This window comes from Pantherophis guttatus, chromosome 3, assembly GCF_059756535.1.
Source record: "Pantherophis guttatus breed Tessera chromosome 3, ASM5975653v1, whole genome shotgun sequence".
Taxonomy (NCBI): Eukaryota; Metazoa; Chordata; class Lepidosauria; order Squamata; family Colubridae; genus Pantherophis; species Pantherophis guttatus.
The window spans coordinates 59,194,735-59,218,153 of NC_142065.1; the positions used below are offsets into that span (position 1 = coordinate 59,194,735).

Here is a 23,419-nt window from a genome sequence, read left to right on the forward strand (position 1 = left end):
TAAGCAGATGGTAGATAGAGGCACAGCAACAGCTTGCCAATGCTTGCCTTTATGAAGAGTTTCTTTAGAAGAAGAAACTAAATCTGCCTTTCTCAGCCTAGGTCCTTCAAATCTGTTCCCTCTGAGCATAGTGGTTGGAAATGATTAGAAGTGGAATTCAATGTATTTGAAAGACATCAGATTAGAAGAGGCCAGTACATTAGTTCACTATTATTATTAAAGCAGCAGGTCTTTTAAATAGCTATCATGAAGTCAGTTACTTTAATAGCAATAGCAATAGTACTTAGACTGATATACCACTTCACAATGCTTTTACAGCCCTCTCTAAGCAGTTTACAGAATCAGCATATTGCCCCCCAACAATCTAGGTCCTCATTTTATCCACCTCGGAAGGATGGAAGGCTTCCTTTTATTCTGTTCTACTGAAACCTTGATGCACCAACTTCTGAAATTTTTCTGATGATTTGAGGGACAATTCATGATTGCTTAAATCTTAAAGCTACATTTATGTGTATAAGCATAAAAAAATAAAAATAAAGCCTTTCCAAATAATAAGTTTCCCCAATTATGGAAGCTTTTCAACTGCAGTGTTGGAGCAGGTTTCCTGAACCTGGGTTGCACTTTAGATACAGTATATGGATTTCATCTTCTAGAATTTCTCAGCCAACATGGTCTTTAGTAATAATGCTGAGTTTACAGAGATATTTCTGTTGGGCATTCTACAGAAAAATATGATAAAAAGACTGCATATTTGATTCTGCATATATTAACGGCAACTAGAATCGTATTTTTGCAACAACGGAAAAGTGATGAGATCCTGTCTGAGGAGAATGTAATTAAAAAAATATTAGATTGTGCAGAAATGGATAGATTAACACTTGCTATTAAGGATAAAGAAGAAACTGAATATTTTTTGATAAGGGACACATTTTATCAATGGCTAGATAACAGAAACAGAAGTTGGAAAGGAGGAGATATAAAGGGAGGTAATGGTATAGAGGAGAGTCATTAAAGATGATGTTAAATGTTAAGCATTAAGATTAGTATATTATAATTTTATTATATTATTAATATGATGGTGATGACTAAATATAATGAAGATGTATAAATATGACTATTTAAACATAATTGTACCCAGAATACACACTGTTGGATGAAAATTGAGTGTTATAGAAATAAAACAAATAAAACTAATTCTGAGTTTACTTATTTGGAAATTGCAAAGGTCAGAAAGAGTATGCTAGAGGGCCCCATAATCCCAATTATGAAAGAAAAGCTACCATTAACTCATTATGAATACCAGAGGATAGTAATGCAAAACTGGCCATCAACCTAACACACACACACACACACACACACACACACACACACACACACACAGTCTTATTCAGTAAGGAAAAACAACCTGTGAAAACAGACTGACCTTCTCTGGTGTTGGCCACTTGGGCTCCAATTCATCCTTATAGAGAGTCTTTCTTAGCACCCAGCCCAGGCCTGGCATGGTCTCTACACGATACAGAAGTGAAGGGTCCTCAGCAGTATGTTCGTATCCCTAATTAACAAAAGAGAAAGATTTAGGAAATCTTCCCCAGCAGCAAACTTATCACACAGTCCTTCATCCAAGTTTGGGGGAATGATGTGAAATGTGATAAGAGGGAGCACCAGGGTAACAGATAACTAACCTGATCATTCCAAGCAGAGATGCAATACAAGCTGTCATCTTCTTCCAGCAAATAGATAGACTGGCTTAGAAAGCTAAGAAAATGAAGAAGAATTTCAAAGAACAAGCCGACACTGATTTGATTTATGAAAGCAATGCTGTGAATTGCTTAAGATTGAAGCATTCTTTTAAAAAGGAGATTGCTTGGAACAAAGGCACTAGTGAAGCACTAGCGAAACTAATGACATGAATGAGTTACATGAGCTAAATATGTTCTCACTTTGAGTATAAGAATTGGAAAATGGGATACTGAACAAGCTTCAAACATATGCAGATATTTTGTATAAGCTCTAAAGACTCATTTTGTGTTAAAATGCTAATTCATACTTCTCAGTGAAAATACTTTTTCTGAGTCAGCTTACATACTGTGATCTAAGTTATCTTTCCTGACCATCAGAATTTCTTCTGATGGACTTGATGGAGGAACTCTCATCCTACAGTATCTCCCTTGCAATGGAGTTATACTTTCATTGTCAATGAATGGCAATATATTCATCTAAAACTTGCCAGCCACACTGACAGAAGAAGTATCAGGACCCAGCCGCAATTCTTTGCTGGCAAAACAAAATAAGACCAAGGTAGAAAATGAATTCAATTAATACCTGAAGAAATCAATGGAAATGTCCAAGTCTTCTTCCAATACCACAGCAAACTTTGCATCCTACAAAACAATCAGGATATAAGGGAACCTACAGTGTTTCAAATTTATATACACATTTTCACTCAGTGTAAGAATTTCTGGAAAGCTGACAACTTAGCAATGTATTATCTTCACCAGAATATAAGAACATTCCTTTTTCAGTAACAACCAAATCATCAAAACCTGTATTTCTAAAAACCATGGCATTATGAATATTTGCCCATCATGTTATGTTTACGTAAAACAGCAACTGCAACTTCCAGGTTTGCGTTAGGTACTTATTACTATAACTCCTTTAATTAATTAAAACTAACTCTCAGTAGTTACATAGAAGAGCATATTCCAAAGCAGAATTTTCCTAAATGAATAGTCCTCTCTAGACTGGCAAAAATAGAAGAGCTGACATACCGGGTGCAAGTTGAATGTTGCAGTCAAACTGGCCTTGTAGTGCTATATGGGGACAAAAGAAGGAGTAAGAATGGGGGCATTTCTCGAAATCTGTTTATTCTTATAAATGTGGTAATACTAATAGAGTCATTACTGAAAAGCTACTTTTTAAAACATTCAGACCAACCATCTTCAACTCTTGGCTTCGTTTGTGCCTCAAAGCAAGATTGACACATACCCTGCATTTCTAACCATACAAAGCTGACAAATTCAAGCCCAGAATGCCAATGGAGAGCCAAGGCTTGTGCTTGAGCTCATCCACCACAAATCAGTCTGGAGGATAACAAGTACAGAATAGTATTTCTAATGGAGTTAATGGTTTAATGGAAGCAGCAGTCTAGGCAATGAAATGAAATGAGCCACTCACCTGAGCGACTCTTGCATTTTTAATGCTGATGGGCGTGTGCTGGATTCCCTTCAGGCCAAATAATTCAACTACATCCATTGGCTCCTGGAAAAGAAGGAAATGTGTGTGGTAAATAAGGTTTTCTGAACTGTGCTCATTCATTTTCATCTTCCAGGTTGGATACAAATCATCTTCTATTTTGGAGATTTCTGGGATTGAACCGATTTTTTCTAGAATAGGGGTAAACAACCTGTGTCCTCTAGCTTTTTCATTATAGTCCTCAGTGGGTTCTGAAACTATTAATGATTAATAATTTATCACTATTTTGAGGCAGGAGATACCTGAAGTAAAAGCTGTACACAGTTCTTAATTTTGTATTAGTATTCTGCCCACTGTGATCCCCAGATTTTCAAAATGTATTGCATTCTGTTTCTGACCTACAGGTGACACATATCTTAGAACTTCACCTTTCAGATCCTCAAACCAAGATGCATAACTTCATGTAACTAATGAAAATTACTGTCTGCTTCTACAAAAATAAGAATTACCATTCCTATAATGTTCCTTATCTTTTTTAAATGGTACATTAGCATTTTTATTATAGACATAATATGTTTTTATAATATGCTTCTTCAATGCCAAACACTGAAGGCTCTTTATTTGCCCACGGAATACAAGTTGTTCATTTTGTTCAGAGAAAAACAGAAGTAGATCAGAATATATATATAGTCTATTTGCATTTTATTAAGTAGTTACATCCCAGTTTCAAAGAGGGTAGATTATGTTATAGGGATAGCCAATGGCAGATATTGGTCTAAACGAAGTGCCTGAAATAGTCTTTGAAAAAAGGGTATGACTCATAACTTTGTTTCACTGTAAATACAATTTACAATTAAATATCTCAGTAGTTAGATGGTGTCAACCTTATTATAGATCTGATCAATTGCTGAGGGATCTAGTTAAGAATGATTTCTGAAGTCTACAAGGATCCCAAGGCTTCGTATCTAGAAGTTTCTCATCTATAAAAAAATAATCCATTTATTTTCTCATACATGCATAAGCATAAAACCGAATGATTCAGTGCCTTAAAGACTTGCTTTCATCCTGCCCTTCTGTAGCCAGGTGACACAGTTGCTATGGCAACAAAACAACTCTGTAAAGGAGTATCTACCATGTGAATAGAGGTATTCCTTTTCAGGAAGGAAAACAGCTCTGCTGTAGGGACCAACAAACCTAAGTCTGAGTTGAACCATACCACTTAGTAAATACTACTACTGCCCCCAGAACAAATTTCATGACAGAACACAAAAAAAAGTAGTAGTATTAGTAATACAACACACAGAAGAAACAAAATCTCCTCAGTGTTTTTAGCCAAAATATATTTGCAACGCTCAGATAAAGATGCCTCTCCTAAAGTTCCCATATTACACAGTGCTAGTCACCTACAGGCTCTACGTTCATCTTGAGAGCCTTTTCAAAAGTTCTCAGTGAAGTGCATTCTTTCATAAAGAGAATATAGTAGGGGAACAACTTTAATTTGAATTTGTTCTGGCCTAATTCTTTGATGTAAAGAACATCACCCAAAAGGCCACCCCAAGTGCTGTAACTTGACCCCCCCCCAAAGTTACACACTTCCAAAGTAGAAGTAGATCCACTCTTCCTGATGACTTACCTCATAATATCCATCAATAAAAACTGTTATCATTTGAGGATTGACCCCTTGTGCTGATAGAAGAGACCGCAGCATCCTAAACAGAAAAGGGTTAATATATTTGCTGTGATTCCCAGAAAGCTTTTTAATATATTCCTAGAATATATATCTAATACTAGATTAACACTTTAGTATTAGTGATATAAACTTGACTAACCTTTGTTCATGTTAATCTCAAATTATGTATTGTATGCCACTCAAGAGTTGACTGTTTAGAATATAAATTGTTGACAAATAAACAAAGGATGAGATTTGCAGGATCTCAGATTTACACTTTTGTTCTATTATAGATGAACTCTTCCAGCTGATTCTGGATTGTGACAACTTTTCCCTTCCTTGCAGGATAGAAGACTTTGTTTGTTTAGAGCATGGGTGTCAAACTTGAAGCATCATGTTGCCGTCATGTGACGTATCGTGACGGTTCCCCACTTCGCGGAGCAGGGGTGGGCGTGGCCTGCACGTGACGCATCCGGCCCTCAGCCTGCCAGTTTGACACCCGTGGTTTAGAGGGACAAAATCAAGAAAACTTGACCACATCATTTGGGAACTGGAGATTATATTTCAACAGACACTAGGCAGGCAAAAAATATGAATTCTCCACTTGATGTTGCATAGAAGTTACTTTGTCCCTACTAACTGTCTCTCACCTGTACAGGTAGTTCGGTCTGTTCCCTGCAATGACAGCAACAGGTACATCAAAAACTTTGTTGTCTCTTAGCTAAAAAAAGGAACACCAGAAACAGACATTTAAAATAGACTGTCAACACCTCTTTCCCCCCATTTCACCCTTTATTTTTGTCTGTTCTATACTTGAACATTTAAGGCTGTGTTTCTCAACATTGGCAACCTGAGGATCTGTGGTCTTCAACTCCCAGAATGGATGGCTGGGGAAATCAGGGAAATGAGATCTATGCATCTTTAAGTTACCAAGATTGAGACTACAGGCAATTTTTCCTTGCCTGTAGTCTCAAGACTTAGATTATGAACTCAAACCAATACTGTCTGACCACTACCAGAATTAGGATGGTATAAATAGATTTAAAGTGTACTACTTATATGTTGCAGAATTCAGAAAAGATTCCCAGTAGTATTTATATTTGTCTGATGTATCTCACATGAAATAGGCAGTTGGCAAAGAAAGAAGGAGATTGGAAATAAAGTAAAAGTCAGAAAAGGTTAAAAAAAAAAAAGGTAAGGCATGAAGGACAAATACAACAATCATATGAACATAAAAGATCATTTAAAAAAAATCTGACTCCCAACTACACAGTCTGGTAAACTTTATTGCCAGATAGAACATCCTTCCTATCTATCTATCTATCTATCTATCTATCTATCTATCTATCTATCTATCTATCTATCTATCTATCTATCATCGTCTGTCTGTCTGTCTGTCTGTCTGTCTGTCTGTCTGTCTATCTCACATTAATCATTTGATAGGTCAGTAAAATCTATGTAATTAGATAGAAATTTTGTTTCTAGAACGAGTTGGTGAAGAAGGGCCATTATTGTACTTACTGGATCAGGATTGAACTCTATAGGTGTAGGATCTTTACAGCTGCAGACACTTCCATAACCTTCCACTTTGCTGCAAAAACGCTTTCGCCGCCGATTCAACTCAGTATCTGGCCAATGGCATTCTGCCTCTGTGGAATACATCATCATGAGATATAAGAGAGTTTTGAAATAGAAAACCGTTTATCAATTTATGTTCTGCTACAGGCAGCTCAGAACATTGTTAGGATGTTTCAATCTATGATACCCATAAGCAACAAAACATCACTAATGATCAAAATTCTGAGAGTGAAAATTCAAAACATTTCTATGACAAATAATGCCTGGCTGCCAAGCAGAAAATGATTTTTTTTAAAAAAAAAATCCTCTCTTTTGAATATGGAATAAAAAAATAAGATCTTGTCTTCACGGATGCTTTTAATTTCATTGGATTTGCTTCAAGAGAAACCAGAGAGAACAGCACTGTAAATCAGAATATTAGAGCTGCCAATTTCTGAACCTATCCCTAATCCAGCCTATCATTTTGGGTTTCAGAAGAAAATCAGGATGAGAAAAGCTAAAACAACATACAGATAGTCCTTGACTTACAACCATATTTGGGATCAAGACAACTGTCACTAAGTCAGATGATTGTTAAATGAATCATGCCTGATTTATTTATTTATTTATTTTGCTGCAGTTGTTAAGCAAATCCATCTCCCCCCCATGGACTTTGCTTGTCAGAAGCTGGCTGAGAAGTTGGTGTATGGTGACCTTGGAAGGTTCTAACCATTATAAATAGGTATCTGTTGCCAAGCTCCCAAGGGTCAGGACTGATCCCAAGTCTCTTTTTTAGGGCCATTGTAATTTTGAAATGGTTGCTAAGCAAATGTTTGTAAATTGAGGATCACTTGTATTACACTGAGTAGGAAGTCAATCTATCCTTGGCTCAGATCTCCTATACTTGTGTCACACAAAATACTTGACAATTTTTATCCCACTTCAGTAGAAACTTTACTAGTTTTAGTCTTCTTCCTCAATTCTTTATCTCAGCCAGGTTCTCGATTGCCTAGCTTTAAAGCTGTTTCAAGAGTAGTCTCTACTACTCCTTCTTGGGAATGAATATCATACCTTCCACAGAGGTTAATTGGACTTCTGTTTTCAGTAAGACTGGCTCTCCCCATGAGGAGAGCAGTGCAGACTTGGCATGCTTCTCGCCATAGACTTCACCTACAGAGAACACAACACATTATGGGCAATAGGCAGCCAATAACCATTCACTACTTTGGCTTGTCCACTATTAGATCCCTGATGCAGCAATCAATCTTACTTTTTCACTAGGCTCCTTTGGATATTTTTTATAGTGCAAAAGAAAGATTAACAAAATATCCCTCTATGGCACTCAGAGTAGGAGGAGATAAAGACACCCTCCACTGTTGTAGAAGAGAGAAAATTGGTTTGGATATGAAACATTGCAGCTGCCTATGCCCACTCCCCCATACTATTAACAGAAAAAGTCCTCAGTTTCTCATGCTCCGATTTAATGGGGCTGAGAAGTTCCAATATCATGAATATACGAAAAACAAGAAGCTAGAGCAGCACCAAATATTTGGCTTGGTTAATATTATACTTCTCCTTGAAAAAGTTACAACCCATCAGGAGCCCTCTCCTGCGTCCCTTTCTCCCCTGGAGATTTTTGCCCCTGCTCAGTTCTGACCTCCTTTTTTCCCCACAAATGTCCACATGTCTCGCCAGCTGAGGGAAGCTGCAATCTGGCTCCCTAAACTCTTCAGAAGATTCTTGGCTGTGTCTTTAAGGTGGAAGGAGCCCTCATCCTGAAAAGGAAGAAATCCCACAATATTAATACAGATACATGGTTTATATCTCCTTTAAGCATAAAGAAACATTTGATGCTGCCTCGGTTCTTTTAAGCTAAAGCTCCATTAAAAAAAACAACAAAAAAACCTGGTAATAATAATAATAATAATAATAATAATAATAATAATAATAATAATAATAATAATTTTATTTCTATACCGCCCTTCTCCCGAAGGACTCAGGGCAGTGTACAGCCTATTTAAAAACACAGACAAAACAACAATGTAAAATTTAAAATAATTAAATAAATTGGCTCAGATTTAAAACCCCAAAAAATTTAAATACCCCAATTTAAAACTATTGTATTGATAGTCCGGCCTGGCGGAACAACAGGGTCTTCAGTGCACAGCGAAACACCCAGAGGTCGGAGATCTTACGAATTTCCGGGGGCAGTTCGTTCCACAGGGCTGGGGCTCCCACAGATAAGTAAGTGTCAAAGTAAGTGTCAGACCTGGAAGCCATCTTTTCACCTTTGAGCCTTCAGGCCTGCCACAAATTCTACCATGGGAAAATGGGAGCGGGGATTGTATGGAGTGAAAATGATATGTAGTCAAAATAACATTCTATCTAGAAAGTCAAGGTGGTTGTGCCTGCAGCTGTGCTGAGAAGAATGAGGAGGTATCTTCTGTTCTGGAGGGTACCCGATTGGTTCGTGTGATGGACATGTGGGTGAAGGGCAAGGACTTGAACTTTCTTTTGGGTGAGGAAAACCCAGAAGCTCTCAGATTCGGGTTTTCCCAGATGTGCCAATATGACATCTCTAATAAAAATTAGCTTTGAGGAAATTCAAGCCTCAAAGTTTGATTTCATTAGGGGTGTTACTTGGAAAACTGACAGTAAGTCTTGGGTTTTTTTTTTTGCTTTTCTAGTGTGTCGTCAGTGGTGGGTTGCTCCCGGTTCGGTCTGGTTCTTGCGAACCAGTAGTAATGCCGGTAGGAGGCTCCGCCCACCCGGCCGGACATCATCACTGACAATCTGCACACGTGCAGAAGCGTGTGCTCCGGTTGCAAACCGGTAGCGGAGGTAAGTAGGACCCACCCGTGTGTCATATAATTTAAAATTAAATACATACAAAATTACAAGATTAAATTTTCAAATACAATCCATAAAATTAATGTTTAACAGTAGCGCAATCCCCTTTTCTTCTCTATCGAAGTATTTCTAGTTTCATTAGATTATCTTCAAGTGAAACTAGAAGTTTAATTTCTGTTAAATGTCAGTTATTTGAAAGAAAGAAAAAAACATTTACAACACCAATTTCAACTTACCTTAATTGTGAAAATAAGGATGCGACCCTTGGCCACCATGTTGAGGAACAGAACCATGGCCTCATCTTCATGGGGAGAATATGTGTCAAAAACTCGCTTTGCCATCACATGGCCCTACAAAACAATCCAAAATTGTGTTAGATCACTTCTTCTCAAATTGTGACCTTCCAAATAGGTTGGGACCGCAACTCTTTTTTTGGGAACTGCAGTTGAGACATTGATGTACAACAGATTTTGTTTAAATACAAGGACAAACTTCCTGATTTGCACAACAATGTAATAGTCTACTTACAGAAGTTGTGGACTTTCTATTGATGGAGATTTTTAAGAAGAGACTGAGCAGCCACCTGTCATGGATGGTTTAATCGGCTTTCCTGATAATTGCAAAGGTTAGGACTAGATGATCCTTATCAGAGGTGGGTTTCAGCAGGTTCTGACCAGTTCTGGAGAACCGGTAGCAGAAATTTTGAGTAGTTCGGAAAACCAGTAGTAAAAATTCTGACTGGCCCCGCCCCCATCTATTCTCTGCCTCCCAAGTCCCAGCTAATCAGGAGGAAATGGGGATTTTGCAGTAACCTTCCCCTGGAGTGGGGTGGGGATGGAGATTGTACAGTATCCTTCCCCTGCCATGCCCACCAAGCCATGCCAAGCCCACCAAGCCACACCCACAGAACCGGTAGTAAAAAATTTTGAAACCCATCACTAATCCTTATGGCCCCCTCCAACTTTTTAAAAATTCTATGTCTGAACAGAGGAAATATTTTAAAAACGTCTGGCAGTTTTTTCCAGATTAATCCCATTAAGGAATACTTAATCCCATTAAGGAATACTGTAACTCCCCATTACAACATTGTATCCTATCATATATTATTCCAATTCATTTTCTTAAAGAAAAGTGATAGGAACATCTGTCACATTCAGGGAGCTGTGGAGAGCTCAATGCCAGGTGAGATCACTGGCTGTAAAAGCAACACTTCCCAGCCACACATTTTACAGGCTTATGGAGAAAGAGGGGAAGTTGGCATATAGAAATTCCTTCCCCAGTAAAGGAGCTTACTGGAAATACAGAATGGTGAGCACCTTTTTACCATAGCCAGTTGGGGAGTGCAGTCATCCATGGTAAGCTCACTGAATTGGGTGAAGTCTTGTGTAATTCAGGGAAGATAGCATACAGGTAGTCCTTGACTTATGACCATAACAGACCCTGCAATTACAGTCTTACGTCATGCCAGTCATTAAGTGGGTCAAATCTGATTTTATGACTTTTACAGTGGTTGTTAAATGAACCAATGTCCTAAATCATGGTCATGTGAATGCAGGCCACTGTAAAAAGCCATAAATGCAGGCCAGTTGCCAAATGTCCAAAATGTGGTCACAGGATGGCAGGGAGGCAGAATCCAAATCATAAGTACCTTTTTTTTTGGGGGGGGGGTTCCCATTATAACTTCAAATGGTTTCTAAATAAATGGTTGTAAGTCAAGGATTACCTTTATTACCAAGTGTTCCTTTTACACTTAGCTTTAGTTTTGGGGAACATAGGCTGGGCATAATTCTAGAGGTCTAGAAACTTGCTGAAATCTTCAGTGGAGTTTAAAAGACTTTTCTACAACTCTGACCAAAAAAATCTACTCCAAAATACAGCTTTTGGGGACTTCAGTGATAGGTGAAGAATAGTTTTGTGGAAATATAAGAAACTCCACATTGTCTTTTTGTCAGGAAAAAGAAGCATATTGAACATATTTATGTTCTTCATCACTTACTGTGGCCTGATTTAACACAATGACATGGATGCCTCTGCCTTGTTCCCGGGCTTCGTCTTCTAAAACCTGTACAGTCACAAAAGCAATTGTCATCAAACTATCCTTTTCACACCTCTTACCCTTATCAGTCCTCCCCCGTTTCTTGTACATCATTTTCTTCCAGAAATTTTCTACAGTGATGTTTTGTAACCCAGAATCCCTCTGAACTAGCTTTTGCAACTTAGTTGTGCTCTTTATTCAGAACATAATCCAGCATGTTGGAAAGAGTTATAGTCAGTTTTATACTAATAATTTGGAAGGTGAGATGTAAAAGCATTATAAGGTGAAAGCAACTCATGAAATTGTTTCATGATATGCATATGTATATAAGTGGGTATGCAGACACATAGGGAAAATACACTATACCTTTCCCGTATTCCTTGCAAAACCACTATTCTTGTAAATTGTAAATAGAAAATGTGCTCAATTTCTATTAATGAGCAGACTGCTCTTTAAAAAAAATAATTGTTTTGTTCTTTCACCATGAATACATCCACTTAGAAATTTTATTAAAAAATAAAAGGCCATTCAGAGACACACAAAATGAGTATCGTATATTCATATTTTAAAATTACTAAATATACTTGCTGGCCTAATAGGACACAATAAAACTGAAAGCCAGAATACACACACACACACGGTCAAATAATGCAGGAAGAGACTGTCCAATTCAAGAAGCACTGTGCTCTCCTTCATAGTAAACCATGTGAGAATTTATTACTGTCATGATTCTTGCATTTACAGCTGCAGTGCAGATTCTCACCGTGGTCCCATCAACTGCAACATAAACCTTGGATCGACTGGAATAGACCTCAATGTCCAGAACTTTTCTGCTATTGATAGGCCGCCGAGGGATCTCTAGCTTCTGCAAACTTTCATCTAGGAAATGAGACAGCACCATATTTCAGATTCTTATGGACATACGTTTAATGCTTTTATCCTGTAGTAATCTCTCCATAAATTATGATCATTCTGAAAGGCCTTCTGTATGCAGATGGCCCTCAGTTAGCAACTACCTCTGACAGTGACCATTCACTGTTATGACAGTAATGAAAAAATAACTTTGTGACCATTTCTCACATTTACGACCTTCTCGGGTTTATAAAACAAAGGAAAGCTGAAATAAGATTGTAAGCATAGTTGGGATGTCACTTAGTGACTGCTTTGCTTAAAAACCAAACTGCCAGTCCCAAATGTGATTGCCAAATGAGGACTAGCTTTTATACCAAGAGGTATGGTGAGGTTAATTCATGAAAGCACAGATAGAACATTTGATGTGGAAGCATGTAGAATTATCTCCCAAAGGACATCATGTTATCTATATAAAAAACAAACTAACATTTTCCTTCCATTTAGCTTTTAACAGCCTGCAGCATTAAAGACTTCAACTGAGTATTACTTGATTTTAAAATTCTAGTTGTAATGATTACCTAGTTAAACTACTTTTAGTTTTAGACTAGTCAGTTTTCATTTGTAAATACAAGAAATCCAGTTCTTCCAGTTCTCTTTCCCTTTGACACAATTTTTTTGACAGAAGTCAGAATATAAACCATGGCCTACTTGCTTAATTTTACCTGAAAATGTTTAAGATCTGGAAGGTATCACCAGTCCATTGTTACATATATTTCCTGAAGAAATAGTGTCTTTCTCTTTCTAAACTATCAAAAACTATTTTGTGAGCAAAACTATCAAAAATTTAGACCATGTTCAACGCTGCTATAACTAGGAATATGGGATGGGATTCACTGGTCAGTAATGTTGCGTGGAAAATTCCATTCTCCAATCACAGAACAGTCTACATTTCCTAGAACATTCCATTTCTCCCAGAAAGTGACTATAAATCACCCAGTGCATTCTAATACCACCATCTAATCACATTTCCTGCTCACCATAATCCTGAGCTGATTCTTCTTCTTCACTAGCTGCTCTTCTAGTGTCCAAGATCAACTTTATGTTCACAATAACAGTTACCAGCAAGAAAAGGACTGCCCCCATCTGTAAGACAAAAGTCTCCTTTATTAGATTAGGAAAAAATAGATTTGGAAAACCTGATGCTTAAAATGCCTACATGATGAAAACATAGATTTTTATGCTAGACATAACAGGAAGGACACTGCACTGGAAAAGTGAATGACAAGAGTTTTTGGACTTCTTTGTCGAACTCTCCCATTGTTCTTTTGGGATGAAATTTAGTTCCTGCTTCCACTTACCCCTATTTTCTTCTTTTTAAAAAATGTCTCATTTTGTGTATTGGCAGACTTTTTTATCCTTGTGTATCATGTACTTCCCTTATTGGTGGTAGACTTTAGGAGAAACCCTCCCGTACTGCCACCTCTTACAATACTAGACAACACAGTATCAACAGTAGAGACCTTCAAATTTCTAGGTTCTATCATATTGCAAGACCAAAAATGGATACCTAACATCAAAAACGCCATCAAAAAGAACAGCAAAGAATGTTCTTTCTGTGCCAACTCAGGAAGCTCAAAGGAGCTGCTGATCCAGTTCTACAGAGGAATTATTGAGTCTGTCATCTGCACCTCCAAAACTGCCTGGTTTGGCTCTGCAACCAAACCAGACAGACACAGACTTCAAAGGATAATTAGAACTGCAGAAAAAACAATTACTACCAACCTGCCTTCCATTGAGGACCTGTATACTACACGAGTCAAAAAGGGCTGTGAAAATATTTACAGATGCATTCTGGACATAAATTGTTTCAACTCCTTCCCTCAAAACGACACTATAGAGCACTGCATACCAAGACAACTAGACACAAGAACAGCTTTTTCCCAAACGCCATCACTCTGCTAAACAAATAATTCCCTCAAGCTGTCAAAGTATTCACTAAGGCTGCATTACTATTACTATTCGTCTTCTCACCGTTCCTATCACCCATCTTCTCCCACTTATGATGGCATGACTATAACTTTGTTGCTTGTATCCTTACGATTTATATTGATATTGTTTCCTGAGTGCTTATTTGTACCCTATGACTATCATTAAGTGTTGCACCTTATGATTCTTGACAAATGTATCTTGTCTTTTTATATTCACTGAGAGCATATGCACCAAAGACAAATTCCTTGTGTGTCCAATCACACTTGGCCAATAAAGAATGCTATGCTATGCTATTCTATGCTATTCTATGCTATTCTATGCTATTCTATGCTATTCTATGCTATTCTATGCTATTCTATTCTATTCTATTCTATTCTAGGATGAAATAGTGGAAAATATTCAGTGTCCTGCACGTTATATCCAGATTTCTACAGTAAGTAGCCAGTTGTTTATTCCTTAAAACCAAATGTTGACTTTTGGTGATAGAAATAAATTTTTGGATTAAGCGTCACATGACATAAATATGGAATGTTTTCGGTCATTTATTAATGGAAATAAATAACTGACACACGGCTCTAAGTGGACTGTCACAATAATAGTTGTGACAATGGCAGGTCATGTCATACATTCATCTGTGTTTAGTATCACCCTTAAAATACAACAATTAAAATATAAACCTGACCTCCCCCACCATGCTTTTAGATGACCCTGAGACCTTGGCATCTGAATGCTTATAGAACAGCTCCCAGTATTGCCATCCCACATGGTCTTTGCTGTCTGAAGAACTCTATAATTTATACCACGACAGGTTCAAAAAGGCTGCCTTCCCTGACAAACTATGAACAGATTTTAGGGTAGTGAAAAAAAGCTACTTGATAGGAATATGGAGTCGCAGCATAGGTGCAAAGTGCAGTAAGATTTTCTTAGGGGAGAATCCACAATATACTATCCATGAAACAAAAGGCTGTGTAATATGAAGGCACAGTCTCAGAGAAGAGTGCTGTCTGTACAAAATGAGTATCATTTATACTACTTTCTATCTCAGAGAAAACCCCAAATTAAAGCTCACTGAATTTTATCTATAAAATCAGAATGCCTTTTATTGTTCAGTCTATTCTCATGCTTGTTCTCTTTCATGACAACAGCCCTAAAAGTAGAGCAACGGTCCTTAGCTTTCGTGGACCGACTTTAAATCTTGAGAATGTAACATGTGGTTGCCAGGATGACAAACTGACAAGTCTAGAAGAAAAGTATCTTGCTGAAGAGCATAAACACAAATAAAGGCAGAGTCTGAGCATCAAACATAATTTTTATTTTATGTTATAGCACTGATGGCTCTTATACAGTAATTGTGCACTACTTGCCAAATGACCAGCATTAGAAAGTCTCTATAATTGCAGCAAAATTTTGTCCCATCACTATGACAATTAGAAGCTTTTGTTTTCCCCAAGTGGCTGTACTGAACAGATTTTCATTGGATGCTATGTCATATATTTTTTAACTTCCCTGTGTTTCTGTCTGTACCCTTGGATTCCACATCAATAATCTTAGGATTTAATCATTAATATTTATCTGTGGGTCAGGATTCACATTACATCTAAAATATATTATAGCTGGAAATCAGAAAGATTTAGAGACATCTGGCGTATTTCAAATATTATCTTCGAGACCGCCTTCTACCACATAGCTCCCAGCGACCAGAAAGATCCCGCAGACTTGGTCTCCTCCGGGTCCCGTCAGCTAAACAATGCCGGCTGGCGGGCCCACGGGGGAGGGCCTTCTCTGTGGCTGTCCCAGCTCTCTGGAACCAGTTACCTCCTGAGGTCCGGACCACCCCCACCCTATTGGCCTTCCGAAAAGTGGTGAAGACCTGGCTTTTCCGGCAGGCCTGGGGCCATTGATCTCACTGTTGCGATCTCGCGAGATCTGGCCATGAATGATGTGAATGAGTTTTAATGTTTTAATTTTTTAAATGTTTTTATAATGGTTTTTCTTTTAAATGCATTGTAAGCCATCCTGTGTCTTCAGAGAGGGGCAGCATATAAATTGAATTGATAATAATGAATTAATAATAATAAATAGTTTAATAAATGGGGATTAAAGTCAGCTTGGACATCTCTAAAGGAACGAGAACATTGAAGCTGAGAATCCAACCAGAGGGCAGACACCTGCTAGTGAAATCTCTTCAGATCAAAAAGCGATTGTGAGATAAACCCATCTGTACTCCAGACAGTGCTCCTCAGGAGTGAACTGCATGAACAAAAGTTTTTGAAATCAGTTCCTGAGTCGAGCAGCTAGGAGTTGCGGTATTCCATCTTCACTCACAACTGCACTGCAGTCTATATGGACATTAAATCCAGCCACGCTCAATTCTTAGCTGCTTTTGAATGTAATTAATCTATAGGTAGAGTTTTCCTTTGCAGCAACAACACCCCCCCACAAAGTTAGTGTAACTTTTTTTTCTATATTACAAAAATAAAAAAGACTAAGATTCAGAGATTCAGGAAATGTTGGCACAAAATTTAACCAACAAATGATTTAAGAAATTTTTAAAAAAATGGACAAAGGGGACAGAAACTTTTATTTTTACTATGCTTATTTTTGATGAAAAAATGCTTTTGTATAAACTTGAATTAAGGTAGCCAAACGCATTAGATCTTCATGGGAATGCTTTCCATTTTAAGGTTAAAAATAAGACAAAGATGTTAATAAAAATATGAAGATACAAGATCAAATAAAATTTACAAATAAAATTGGCTTCAAAACTGAGAAATAAAGCATTTGGGCATTACATTGAAAAAATATGAATTTTTTCTTCATTCTATTACAATATTTTTCCCAACAAGATATTCTAAAATCATTTAACTATATATCCTACAATTCATATGCTTACATATGTTCAAATTTTCTTAATTTCCTACTGTACACAAAATCTCTCCACAAGAAACCAATTTCTCCTGTACTTAATTTATCTCAATAGGAAAAGAATGTCACTCTTACTCTCATTATATGGTAACAAAGTCCTATGTGCAGAATATGTCACATTTGTACAACATATTGTATGGTACTATAATGATTAAGCCTCTGGTGATGAAGGTACAAAGAGTATATAGGTTTCTATGGGAACCTGAACTTGAAGAGTCCTGTCTACATGTAGCTAAGGTGTCAGGATCTCCCACAGCACTGACAGCTCTGTATTAAATTTGCTATTTTAAGACACTGAGATCCAGACAAGATATTGCAATACATTTGTCATACCTTCCTGATAGCTGCACTGTCAGTCTCTAGAATGTAGTAGGATAAATTTATCCCCTTTTTGTAGGAAGATAAAATGTCTAAGAAATCCATTATTAGTCACAAATCATCAGCGGTAAATCCAAAACAGAATTGCGAACTGTGTTTCAGAAAGCCATTTTCTATCCCGTGTTCTCCTACAAATGTTTAATGACTTGGACTTTGAAGGCCCAGAGCGGTCTACGTAAGGAAAAATTGATTTGGTTATATAATAGGTGAAGGTGTAAGAGTTTTATAGATGGCACTTAGATCCCAAAAAGTTAGCCAGTATGTATCCCAGTTTACAGTCCACATGCTGGAGATGTAAATGTGATGACGCAACGTATTATCATATATGGTGGACTTGTAAAAAAATTAAGGCATTTCAGATCATTTTTGGGGTCCTCAGGTGAATACATTTGTTTCATCTGGAATTACTGGCATGGAACTACTGCAACCTACTTAGCATCACAGGAAAAATGGCTATTAGTCCAGTGGCTTTTGATCATGGCAATCACAACTACCACGGAGCTGGAAGTTTGCCAACTTCATGTGTGCATTTATCTCGAAGTATCAACATATGAATCACATGCACATTAGAATGTATTTTTGGACGGAAGGAGGGAAGGAAGGAAGGAAGGAAGGAAAGGAATATTTTTTTTACTTTATAAAACCTTAGCCTTTCCTTGAAAAATCATAGCCCTTCCTGATAAATCTGCTCACTAAGATAACCAATGGTTTATGCACATTACTTTAAAAAACAACAACAAACCCAAACCAGACAGTAGCAGAAATAGCTCCAATGATTTACTGTATGTCAATGAAGGTCCACCACCAGGATTTCAACTGGATAAATCAATTAATGAAGGCTTTAATTGTTCTTAGTGGTTAAATTATGAACTGCTGCTATTCCCGCAGCCAGTACTACAACTCTGAAGTACTTGTATATAACCTGACAAAAATGAGATAATCAAGTTATATGGTCGCCTGCTTGAGGAGGGGATTGGACCATAACAGTGCCCTCCCCCCCAACCTTTTGGGCACCAGGGACCAGTTCCATGGAGAAAGGTTTTCCACAGACCGGAAGTGGGTGTGGATTTGCATACTGCCCAGGGATGGGTTCTAAATTTTTTTTACTACAGGTTTTGTGGGTGTGGCTTATTTTGTGGGCGTGGCTTGATGGTCATGTGACAATTATTTAAGATTTAGCAGAGGTACTGGTCTACCAGGCTTTTAACTGCTTGCAGAGCTGTACCGATCTACCCATTTATTTTTTGCAGGCACTGGTCTTGTTGCAGCAAACTTCTAACCAATTCAGGACACAAGACCACGAAGGGTTGGAGAACAGAGGTTTATTTGCGCAAAGGTTCAGAGCATTAGCATGTCAAATTCTGAACCCCGGGCTACGCCCAAGGTGTGTCTTTTATACATTTTGCAACCCCAGCCTTTCCTGAGGCGTTACTCTTATTTTAGCTTTAACACAGCAAAACACAAAAAGGAGACGTGTATATAATTGGTTATCTTGCTATATTTCCATATACTGGTATTATCTTACACCATCTGTTACTTTCGGTGGACACTTCTTGTAATATGTTCCATTACCGTAACTATCTAGTATATAGGTCATTAAGCACATCATTGCAGTTAGCAAGTTCCTTGTACTTTCCTAAAGCTTGCAACATATAAGCAACATAACTTCTGCTAATTCAGTTAATATTTTTATGGTATTTTTCCACCCTGCCTCAGTCTACCTATTTATTTTTGCAGGCACTGATCTACTCATGTATTTTTGCAGGCACTGGTCTACTCATTTGTTTTCTTTTAACACTGATCAGTTGTAGCGCGGCCCTTTGAAGCCCTGCAGCAAGAGTTTAAACAGTTTTTTTCCCTCTAGCCATCAGCTGGGACTCAGGAGGCAGCAATAGATTGGGGGTGGGGCCAAATAAAAGGTAAGAATAACGTGGGGGGTGGGGGGGCGCGGGGGTGGGAGGCACGGGGGGGGCCAGAACCGGTTCAGTGACGTCATATCGTCACCGCTACTGGCTCGGGAGAACCTGTTGTGACCCTGACTCCCGAGCCTGTCCTAACAGAGGAAGAGGACTCAGAAGGCGATGGGGAGGAACTGACAAGGCCTCCCTCTCCAGGACCCTCCTTTCTGGCAATGCCTCAGGTTCCATCCGAAGGCCAGGAGGAACAGCCTGGAATGTGCCAGGAGAAAGGCATATCGGAGCACCAATTGATAGGGAGCGAGGATGATGAATCCTGGCTTGATCCCAGGCAACGTCGGAGGGACAAGCATGCGCAGCAACGGAAGAGGCGTGGGAGGACCAGAGATTGAGCTGAGTCACGGAGCCATACCCACCAGGAATAAAAGTGGGTGGGATTGCTCTTCAGGCTTTGTGATGGACAAAGTTAAACCCTGGTGGCTCAGCAGACTGATAGCATTGTGATTAACACCAGCTGTCTGCAATTACTGTAAATTCGAATCTTATCAGGCTCAAGGTTGACTCAGCCTTCCATCCTTTCTAAGGTAGGTAAATTGAGGACCCAGTTTGTGGGGGCAATAAGCTGACTTTGTATAAATATACAAAAGTATGAAGGCTATTGCTTAACGCATTGTAAGCCGCCCTGAGTCTCCGGAGAAGGGCGGCATATAAATCAAATAAAAGGAAAAAAAGTCACATCGTGATCTCTGAAATTCGGCTTGGATATATTTTGTACTGAACATTGACTAAATTCTTGTCTCGTGGATAATTTGTTGCTCCTTGAACGGACTGAAGATAAGTCCTCTTTACGGGACTCCCGCTTTATGGGAGTGAAAACGGTCTTGGCAGGCATTCGGCAGTTTGCTGCCAAAACCTTGGTCTGCCAAGAATTCTAATCTGTTTACCTAATAAAATATTGGCAGGCATGCTTGGTATTACGTTTGCCTGTGTGAGGAAGGGGGACAGAACAGAACCGGGCCGAACCGGGAGGAACCCACCACTGATACTGCCTGCATCCCATGGATGAGGTTTGCTTATTTGCGCAGACCACCAGCCACGGACCAGTGTCAGACCATGGACCAGGGGTTGGGGACCCCAGGACTAGAAGAATTCCAAGGTCCCTTCCAACTCTGTTACTCCATTATATGAATCTGCTTAAATGAACTAATTATCGTCCATATCCAATGGCATGGAACTTTCTGCAAGCATTAATAGGGTCCTCAGCAGGAACTTTTGCTCATCCTATTCCTTGCCAGCAAAAGTACCTGGGTACCAAGTTGCTTTGCAAAAAGGAAAAAAACAAAAAACACCTTAGGTTATGCCTGGCTTCCAATCTCCTTTCATATAATTAACAGAGTTGGAAGGGACCTTGGAGGTCATCTAATCCAATCCCCTGCTCATGCAGAAGACCTATACTAGGGATTTGAACCGCTGATCGACAAGTCAGTATCTTAGCCACTGAGCCACCTAGCCAGGATAACCTGGCATATGCAGCACAACCTTAATCATCATTTCTGAATAAGGCATAATTGGCTTGATTACACATACTACAATACAATGTTTGCATTACAATCTGTAAGAGACCCATTCAACTGTTTGGTTAAAACCAGAAAAGCAATGCACATGAGTTTTAGATCTATCAATATACACAGATAAATAGCATGTGAAAGTGAAGGCAAAGAAAACTCTATGTTCAAACAGACAATAGACTGGATACATTGTAGTATCAGTGAGTTTCAATGAATCTACAAAAATGTTCAGCTTAGCTGCTGCTAGGAAGCTTCTGTGAAGCACAGATATCCTCTTAAGGCAACCTTACTTGTTCTGGATTTAAAATACTAGCCCATCGTCCCTAATATAGGACTACTATTCTGAAAATGCTGGTGGAGAATTTACAGTCCAGAGCATTTAGAAATCATCATTACTAAAACAGGATTTGTAGCAAGTGGGATACAAATTAATATGTTACAAAAGGACCTGCATTTCCCCTGAAGTGAGGTTGGCCCTAATCCTTTTGGTCTTCTGGAAAGGCCTCAAAACATGGTTGTTGTTTTTTCATCAGGCTGGGAATTTTCTGGTACCAGGGAGCCCATGTGTAAACTGAACCATGCAGAACATTCTGATTCTAACCTTCTTGTGATCTTCTTCTTGCGTTTAATTATATAAGTATTTTGAGTGGTTTTATTATATGTTCTAATTCTTGATTTTTATTGTACTCTGCCCAGTCATCTTGTATAGATTTCTGTTCCTGTGTAAGGTCTGACCCACTCCTTCCTTTTTAAAACATGCAGTCCATACTATCAAAAAAAGGATACAATTTATGAATTGTAATTATCAGATGTATCAGTCTGGAAATGGTTTAAAAACCCTTCATTACATATTTTTTTAAATATTTAATGGAAAGTGCATGCAATTTTTCTTTAGGCAGAAAAATAAACTAAACAGAAAAAAAGTAGGCAAATGTCCAAAAGAAACATGTTCAGATTATATGACCTTGTCTGATACATTAAAAAGATACAAATGTTTTAATGTTCCATGCTGAGTAATTCTTACTGAAACTTGAGCTTTCATAGCCTGTACTCTTGCCTGAAGAACAGCTTGAATTATAATAGATCTGCTAGCTTGCAAAATCCTACACCATCCTGTCTTTCCAAAGTGGTGTGTCCATTTGTGTAAATATGCTCTTGAGGCTATATAAAGAATATCATCTCCACGTGATTCCATTTCAAGGATTACTGTTCCTTAAACACTATAATCCAGAAGTATACAAAGCCAAGATCTTTGCTAATCGTCTTATCAGATATAATGTTCCCCATTACCAAAGTATCTAAACAGAAGGGCGATGAGTAGGGCTTCTTCTCACCTGACACACTCTTCTGAGTGCCCTCTGATTTGTCAACTTGTACTTCCAGGCCAGGTACCAGCTGCGTTTCTTCCACGGCTTGGGTTGTGCGTTAGGCTTCCATTCATCCATCACAGCAGGGCAAAAGGGACAGCAGTAGATAACATGAGGTAACTCTCACCATCTGCTCTTCTCTAGTTGAATTCTTCAAGTTAAACCTGGCAGGACAAAGTAAAGAAATAAAATGAAAGGAAGAGCTGGTCATATTTAGGTTCAAATGTCTGAGAGAATGTCACTATGTTTTGCTGTTTTTTTTTAAACCCCAAGTTTGCACAAATATTTCATTAACATAATTTATTCTGGGCAGTACACTTGAAAGTTTGCAGAATGTAACGGTGTGACAAGGACAGACCGGAAGAAATGACAATGACTTCTCTGTCAGGGAAAACTAAAAGAAGAATGAGGACTGTTGAACATGGAGTCAAGCAAAGAACCTTGAGTTTTATGCCACATTTCCCCCCAAAAAACATAGTTACTATATTCATATTGTGTAATCCCCGCCCAGAAAACGTATTTTTCAGGTTAACAGAACCTTCTGTAGATGTTGGCGACAATCAGAAAACGGGAGGGGGTGGCAAGATCTTAGCGGCATCCAGAAAATTTTGTAGTAATAATAATAATAATAATAATAATAATAATAATAATAATTATTATTATTATTATTATTATTATTATTTTATTTCTATACTGCCCTTCTCCCGAAGGACTCAGGGCGGTGTACAGCCAATTTAAAAACACAAGACACAACAATAATTAAAAATTAAAATAATTAAATAGATTTGGCCGATTTAAAACCCCAAAAATTAAAATACCCCAATTTAAAATTATTATATTGACAGCCCTGCCTGGCGGAACAACAGGGTCTTCAGTGCGCAGCGGAACACCCAGAGGTCGGAGATCTTACGTATTTCCGGGGGCAGTTCATTCCACAGGGTTGGGGCTCCCACAGAGAAGGCCCTCCCCCTGGGTGTCGCCAGCCGACATAACTTGGCTGATGGCACCCTGAGGAGACCCTCTCTGTGGGAACGGACTGGTCGGTGGGAGGCTATTGGTGGCAGAAGACGGTCTCGAAGGTATCCGGGTCCTGTGCCATGGAGCGCTTTAAAGGTCCCATT

General features: G+C 38.4%; 1 protein-coding gene across 2 annotated transcripts in view; it reads right to left on the minus strand.

Moving 5' to 3' along the window:
- POMGNT1 (protein O-linked mannose N-acetylglucosaminyltransferase 1 (beta 1,2-)) overlaps positions 1–23,419 on the minus strand; it is a 35,441-nt gene that overhangs the window by 10,513 nt on the left and 1,509 nt on the right. For both annotated transcript variants that reach the window (XM_034414995.3, XM_034414996.3), the window contains exons 2-16: positions 22,266–22,462; positions 13,193–13,298; positions 12,067–12,182; positions 11,265–11,330; positions 9,505–9,618; positions 8,076–8,193; positions 7,490–7,588; positions 6,383–6,510; positions 5,512–5,582; positions 4,826–4,901; positions 3,175–3,258; positions 2,769–2,810; positions 2,323–2,381; positions 1,683–1,755; positions 1,424–1,552 (exon numbers count right to left, since the gene is read on the minus strand). In XM_034414995.3, coding sequence (XP_034270886.2) covers positions 1,424–1,552; positions 1,683–1,755; positions 2,323–2,381; positions 2,769–2,810; positions 3,175–3,258; positions 4,826–4,901; positions 5,512–5,582; positions 6,383–6,510; positions 7,490–7,588; positions 8,076–8,193; positions 9,505–9,618; positions 11,265–11,330; positions 12,067–12,182; positions 13,193–13,298; positions 22,266–22,376 — 1,392 coding nt within the window. In that variant the 5' untranslated portion in view covers positions 22,377–22,462. The remainder of the gene's footprint in view (positions 1–1,423; positions 1,553–1,682; positions 1,756–2,322; positions 2,382–2,768; positions 2,811–3,174; positions 3,259–4,825; positions 4,902–5,511; positions 5,583–6,382; positions 6,511–7,489; positions 7,589–8,075; positions 8,194–9,504; positions 9,619–11,264; positions 11,331–12,066; positions 12,183–13,192; positions 13,299–22,265; positions 22,463–23,419) is intronic.